At 35.3% G+C, this 7975-nt stretch overlaps 1 protein-coding gene across 1 annotated transcript; it reads right to left on the bottom strand.

Annotated features, from left to right (window-relative positions):
• Positions 1–798: 798 nt before the first annotated feature.
• On the bottom strand, positions 799–2318 carry LOC107792997 (protein MIZU-KUSSEI 1-like). The gene has a single exon (XM_016615265.2). The coding sequence runs from the start codon at positions 2021–2023 to the stop codon at positions 1250–1252; it is 774 nt and encodes a 257-aa protein (XP_016470751.1). The 5' UTR covers positions 2024–2318; the 3' UTR covers positions 799–1249.
• Between the last annotated feature and the right edge of the window lie 5657 nt (positions 2319–7975).

Raw genomic sequence — 7975 nt, forward strand, 5'->3', positions numbered from 1 at the left:
GGCTGAACCCTCTTGGCCGAAAATTATACTATATATATAATGTTAATTGTTTTTTCATGTATATATATTATGTGTTAAATTCCCTTAGCTTCTTTATGTGTTTATTATTTTTATTTTTTTGAATTCCTTTGGTGAAAATTTTGGTTTCGCCACTGTAAATCACATCTGATAAATATTACTTGATTGAGGTTTCTTTTTTTCTTGCATAATCACGATTAGGGGCGGAACTGATAGCTGACCTGAGAGGGATTGAATTGAATTTCTTTTGTTAAAAAAATTACATATGTTAACTATAAGTAAAAAGTTATATTTATGTATTATGCAAAAAACTTGATATTTTATTTGATAGAGGGGTGAGGAGAGTTTAATTTTTGCCAATGTCGCATGTGACTTATAACTTTTGGTCATAGTAACTATAGCCAATTTCCTTTATGTGTGTGTAATTAAATAAAGGCCAAAGGAAGCAAGAAAAATACCTAGAATAGACAAAACAAAATTAACTAATTTCATTCCTAGGTTTAGTTCATTAGTGCAATCTTGTAGGAAACAATCTAATTCTATTTTATACTCCATAGATTAGATTGAGTCATGGCGTGACTGATAAAGTTGTTGTCATGTGACTAGGAGATCACGAGTTCGAACCATGGAAACAGTCTCTTGCAGAAAAAAAGGGTAAGACTACGTATGATAAATTTTTATAATCCGACTCTTTCTCGAACCCCGCACATAGCGATAGGTTAATGCACCAAACTACCTTTTTTTTAAGATTAAATCAGAATGATAAAAGGAGAACTCAAGTAAATAAAATGTAAAGGAAAATGAGATTCATCAAACTCTTCAAAGGAAAGAAATACAAAGTTTTTGCATTTTCTTTCATTTCAACAAAACTACAAACATACTCTATACATAGTTCATATCCCTCATTTCCTCATAATACATAAACGAACCAAAATACATAATTATACCCATTTTCCCCCTTCCAAAATCATTATAATAAGCAACAACAAAAAAACTAGTACTAGTACACATAGGACTAACCTCTTATATGTTCATAAGAACTTATGATCATACACTAATACATAGTATATTTAAATTTCAAGACACCAAAATAAGGAACTCTTGAATAATAGAACTCAGGCAAGGCAGATACTCGGTAAAATAGTCGACATACGTAGTGGTGCATATTCAGTGAAATAGTTAGAGGTGCGCAAGTTGGTCCAGATATCACCATTATAGACGAAATAAAACTTTAAACCCTAAGCAAATAAAGGCTAAGTTCAGGACCTCCATGACCATCAGGATTCATCATGTAAAAAGCTTCAGAATCTTTAGACCCTACAACTCTTTCAAATTTAGCCCTCATATACATTAATTCACCTTCTGACCCAATTCCATCTCCATCACTTGGCAAAACTCCAGCTCCCATTGAAACTGGCCCAATTGAGTTCAAAATCTTCCATTCCTCAGGCCCACATTCTCTTTTCATTCCATAGCCACATTTTCTCCCATTACAATATGTTCTCCAAATTGGCTCTTCTAACAATTTCACTGCTTTTTTTCCAGTTCTCTTGTCTGCTTCTAGTGCAATTCTAACCAATCCACTAGCCATTTCTCTAACCAAATGGCTAGTTGGAGTGGCCAATTCTACGAAAAATGCAGGACTCAATTTTGGATCTTCTTGAAATGCAAAATGAACATGTCCTCTTCTATACCCAAATAAAGTACCAACAACTTTAGTACCAAGCCCTGACGAAAAATGTGTTCGGCTCTTACCAAATGTAAGAGCCGAACGAAGTATAGAAACTGTCGAGCGTGACAGTTTCTTACTTCTTGGTGCATTCGGTGTCCCTGACAGGGACAACGAATGCATATTCAACTCTTCTTCTCTTTGCGAAGAAGAGTGGAAATTAGTTAAGTAAACTTCATCATCATAATCTTCATCTTCAACTTTTTTCTTAAAGTTGAAGTATCTTCTTGAAAAAGAGAATGACTCATGAGGATTCTTAGCCATAATAGTTCTCATTCTTGAATTAACAAAGGACAAGAGAAGCTAAGGCAGTTGAGAAAATATGTGAAGTTGTTTTTGACTCTAAGTTTTGGGGTTCTAATATTGTGGTTTTATGGGGGTTGAAAATGAAGATTTTTTAACGATTTTTGTGTGAATAAAATCTTGGATTTTGAAACTGAAGAAGTAGCAGTAGAATCCTGACAAAAAGAAGGTGAGCAGACCTACCTAACTGTATCAAGAAAATGGAGCAGAGAGAACAAGAGACAGAAAAAATAGAGGAAACAAAAGGAGATGTGAATTTTGGAAAGGAATTGGGAAAGCTAAATAGTAGTGGAAAGATTGATGACAAAGGATTTATCAGACAAAAAAGATTAACATTATCTTTTTTGTTTTTTGTTTTTATTACAGATAAGTACTTAGTAATAGTAGTATAAGTTAAAAGGTGTTATCAACCATCAAAGATGTAATGCAGTGAATAGGCTGTTTTTTCCCTAACTAGAGGTCTCGAGTTTGAGCTTTGAGTATAGAAAAATTCTTGGTAAGAAACACTTCCCCGAATGGGGCCCTACTCAACGTGAATCCGAATATAGTTGGACTTCAATACAGGTATTGGATACCAGATAAAAAATAAATAAAAAAAAGTGTTATTAGTTTATGTGTATCTCTATTACTCATCAGTTATTTATTACCTTCCACCTGTGGTGATACTAGCTAATTTCATTTACCAATATTTAGATAGATAGAAAAATTTTTATCTAAGTATCTTTTTTATGATGTTACTTGAATATTTTTTTCTCATGATTTTTATTCATTTTATTGACGGTTAAGTCACTATTTTTAGTTATTCATTTTAAGTTGGTCCATATTTTAACATTTGATTGACTAGTTTATTACTATTATTATGTCATTAGTTTGAAGTGCAAATAAGTGAGGAATGTTGGGATGAACTGGGTATTTCGTCTGATAAATTATGAGTGACAAAACTCATGAATTAACAAACATGAGAAACGTCTGAATTTCTAATTCATTTTTATTGATTGGGAAACACAATTCCAAACGTGTGAAGATAATACAAAAATGTAAATGAGAATATTCATAAAAAAAAAAAAAAAAAAAAAAGAAGAAGAAGAAGAAGAAGGTGTCTTGCTATCTCGTAGCGAAAATCTCTTCGCTAAACATAATTAGAATTTAAGTTCTACAATTGACGATGTAATAAGTTAGTCAAAAAATAATCAAAAGTCATATAATTTCATGACAAGCATTAACTGATAATCTAAAAGAACATAAAATTAACTTTCTATCACCAATTAAACTATATTAATACTATAAATAATTTTATACTATTATTCTATATGATTTAAAGTAATTTAATTAAAGTTAATCTCAATTAGTAGATTTTGTACTTATTCGGTTACCGGTTCAATCCGTAAAAACAACCTCTTACTGGAAAGATTGCTATAATAAATCTAATATGATCCAACCTTTTCCAATTATGTGCGTAACGGGAGCGTAATGTACATATATGTCTTCTTTTTAATTTTGTTTTCGATGATCTATCGGAAATAACATTTTTATCTCACACGTAGTAGGGAAAAGATCTACATACACTTAGGGGTCGTTTGGTTTAAATACATATTATGTTAGGATAAGTTATGTCGGGATAGGTTATGATGTGATTGGTTATCCTGGTATTATTTTTTATCCATTGTTTGGTATGATGTATTAAAAATGACATGTATGCATAATTTCTAAGAAGAAGTTATAAGTTATTCCGTCAGTAATTATCCCACCCTCTACAAGGTATAAGTTATTCTGGTAGTAATTTTAATTCCCGAATAACTTATACCAAGTTTGCTAACCAAACAAAGTATTAAGATGGTATTAAATTTCCAGCACTATTTCTGCTTATACCTCGAACCAAATGACTCCTTAATCTTCCTTATTGTTGCGGAAGCCAAATGTATATAATGTGAATAAGTCACAACTACTATACCAAAAATTATGACAGCCACCAAATAATAAATAAGACAATAAAGCAACAATAAAAGGAACACCAGAATTTACGAGATTTGGCTAATTTTGCCTACTCCTCGGACACAACCAATATTTTATTCCACTCCAAAAATACAAGTGAAATAATACTAAAGAAAGAAGATACAAATGTCTTGAGAAGATAAGAAGGCAAATGAGAGGTGTTTTTAAATCCTAAACATTAGGCCTTCTTTTACGGGGGAAAATCCCCCCCAACTCTACTTCCCAACCGATGTGGGACAATTTGATATCTTCAACAAATCTCCACCTTGGCAAAATTCCACATCTTCAATTCTCTCTCAATAACAAATTTTGGTTGTGTCTTCATCTTCAATCTTCAGTGTTCAACAATGTTGATCAAATCCAAACAATGTTGAAACTTGATCGTAGTCACCACTTTTGTCAGCATATCAGGAGGATTCTCTGTAGTATGAATTTTCTTCATCGTGACTCCACCTTCTTCAATGATTTCTCGTACAAAATGATACCGAACATCAATGTGCTTCGTCCTTGCATGATAAACTTGGTTCTTTGCTAATTGAATAGCACTTTGACTATCACAAAAAAATTGTGATACTTTTTTGTTCAACACCAAGCTCCTTTAGCAATCCTTGAAGCCAAATTGCCTCCTTTACAGCCTCTGTAATAGCCATATACTCTGCCTCTGTTGTAGACAAAGCAACTGTTGACTGCAAAGTAAACTTTTAACTGACTGGTGCCTTTGCAAAAGTAAACACATAACCAGTAGTTGATCTTCGTTTGTCCAGATCACCTGCAAAAGCTGAGTCACAATATCCAACTACAGACTGATTGTCTTCCTGCTCAAAAACTAACCCAACATCTATAGTATTGTGAATATACCGTAGAATCCATTTCACAGTTTGTCAATGCTCCTTTCCTGGATTATGCATATATCTGCTAATAACTCCAACAGCTTGTGAAATGTCAGGTCTCGTACAGACCATTGCATACATCAAGCTACCAACAACATTTGCATATGGTACCCTTGACATATACTCTTGTTCAGCTTCATCATTTGGCGACATAGTAGTACTTAGCTTAAAATTGGGAGCAAGTGGAGTACTAACTGGCTTAGTCTTTTCATCTATGCCAAAACGTTGTAGTACTCTTTTCAAATATTCTTTCTGAGATAAACAAAGTTTCTTTGAACGTCTATCTCTTATTATCTCCATGCCAAGAATTTTCTTTGCCTCACCCAGATCCTTCATCTCAAACTCCTTCTTCAGTTGAATTTTCAACTTATCATTTCTTCTGAATTCTTGGAAGCTATCAACATATCATCAACATATAAGAAAAGATATACAAAGGAACCATCTTTAAGCGCAAATACACACAATGATCGTATTTGCTCCTCTTGTAGCCTTGCCGCAACATAAACTCGTCAAATCGCTTGTACCATTGTCTAGAAGATTGTTTCAATCCGTACAATGATTTTTCAAGTTTGCACACCATATTTTCTTTTCCAACAACTTTGAATCCTTCTGGCTGAGTCATGTAGATTTCCTCCTCCAAGTTTTCATGTAAAAATGCAGTTTTTACATCCATCTGAACTAGTTCCAAATCCAATTGTGCTACCAAAGCCAACATAATTCTAATGGAGGAATGTTTTACAACTGGAGAAAACACTTCATTGTAATCAATTCCCCCCTTTTGAGCATATCCTTTGGCCACCAATCTTGCTTTGTAGCGAACATCTACTTGGTTAGGAAATCCTTCCTTCTTTGCAAATACCCATTTGCACCCAATTGCTTTCTTTCCCTTCGGGAGACTGGCCAATCTTCATGTATGATTCTGATGAAGGGACTGTATTTCATCATTCATAGCAATCCTCCACTTATCTTCTTCTGAACTTTGGACTGCATCTTTACAAGTGGTAGGAACATCATTAGCTACAATTGAGGTTGCACAAGCAACCGTCTATATGAGACGAACAGGTTTCGTTATTGTTCTTTTTGGCCTGCTGGTTGCTATTGATTCAAGTTGTTGTTGAGGTTCCTGAGTTGGAATCTCCTCTACTGGCTCTCCTTCCAGAAGGTAATCTTCATTTGTTTCCTCCTCTGCTTCTTGTGTAGGAAAAATAAATTTTCCCTCAAACTCCACCTGCTTAGAAGCACCTTCATTTTGTTTGGTATCTTCTGTTACCTTATTTACCATAGCAAATTCATCAAAGGTAACATCCCTGCTGAATATTACTTTCTTTGTCATAGGACACCATAAGCGATATCCTTTGACTCCAGAAGTAATTCCCATAAAAATAGCTTTCTTTGCCCTTGGATCCAATTTTGACTCTGTCACATGATAATATGCAGTTGAGCCAAATACGTGCAAAGAGTCATAATCTACAACAGGCTTTCCATACCATTTTTCAAATGGTGTCTTGCTATCAACAGCAGCAGATGGTAAGCGATTAATGAGGTGGCATGCATGTGTAACTGCCTCAGCCCAAAATTCTTTGCCCAAGCCAGTATTGGACAACATACACCGTACCTTCTCCAGCAAGGTCCGCTTCATACGTTCTGCCACTCCATTCTGTTGTGGTGTATGTCTGGCAGTGAAGTGTCGGACGATGCCATCATTTTCACAGACCTTATTGAAATGATCATTTTTGTATTCACCTCCATTGTCTGTGCGAATACACTTAATCCTCTTGCCTGTTTGATTCTCTACCATCGTCTTCCATTTGAGAAAAATTCCCAACACTTCATCTTTGCTCTTCATTGTATACACCCACACTCGTCGGGAAAAATCATCAACAAAGGTTACAAAATAGTGATTCCCACCCAATGAAGGTGTTTTGGAAGGACCCCAAACATCAGAGTGTACATAATCCAAAATGCCTTTAGTATTATGGATTGTTGTACCAAATTTAACCCTTGTTTGTTTCCCTTTGACACAATGCTCACAAAACTCCAAGTTGCAAGCCTTTACTCCTTTTAACAATCCTTGATCTGATAGAGTTTTCAAGGATTTTCCTCCAGCATGTCCCAAGCGCATATGCCATAGCTTGGTTGCTTCTGCCTCTTTGTTGTCACTGGATGTCACTGTCGCTGTCCCAATAACTGTACTGCCACGATAGCGGTACATATTATTATTCTTCCGATTAGCCTTCATTACCACTAGTGCACCAGAGCATACTCTTATCACTCCATTTTCTGCAATGATTTTGAACTCTTTTGATTCGAGGGCTCCTACAGAGATGAGATTCTTCTTCAAATCCGGTACATATCGAACATCTGTTAATGTTCTGATCATTCCATCATGGTTCCTTAATCGTATTGAACCAATTCCATATGAGGTAAGAGGGTTGTTGTCCGCTATGTGGATGACTCCATATTTTTCCTTTTGAAAATCCACGAACCAGTCCCTATTGGGACACATATGATAGCTACAAGCCGAGTCCATCAACCATATGTCTGATGATGTTGATGACTCTGTTGTAACTAATGAGAAGTCTGAATCATCACAATCAGCTACATTTAAATCCATAATGGCCTTTCCATTGTTATGTTTGGCCTTATTCTTCAACTTCGGACAGTCTTTCTTCCAGTGCCTCTTTTCTCGACAAAAGACACATTCATCTTTGCTGGGTCTGGATCTTGACTTGGATCTTCCTTTCTTTGTCCTTGTTTGATTTTGAGGACGACCCCTCACAAATAGTGCTTCTCCTTCTCCGCCCTTCTGTTTTTCTCGCTTTCTTTGTTCATAGCTGTACAAAGCCGAACAAACTTCTCTGAGAGAAACTTCGTCATTTCCATGGAGTAAAGTAGTTTCAAGGTGCTCGTACTCATCAGGAAGTGACGCCAACAACATCAAGGCCAAGTCACCATCATCATAAGTTGTATCCATATTTTGCAAATCTGTGACCAACTTATTGAAACTGGTGATCTGTTCATTCATCGTGGTACCAGGAACATA

The sequence above is a fragment of the Nicotiana tabacum genome, chromosome 20 (genome assembly GCF_000715075.1).
Source record: "Nicotiana tabacum cultivar K326 chromosome 20, ASM71507v2, whole genome shotgun sequence".
Lineage (NCBI taxonomy): Eukaryota > Viridiplantae > Streptophyta > Magnoliopsida > Solanales > Solanaceae > Nicotiana > Nicotiana tabacum.

Coding starts and splice junctions, on each gene's coding strand:
- LOC107792997 (XM_016615265.2), bottom strand. CDS start 2,023: ATGAGAACTATTATGGCTAAGAATCCTCATGAGTCATTCTCTTTTTCA.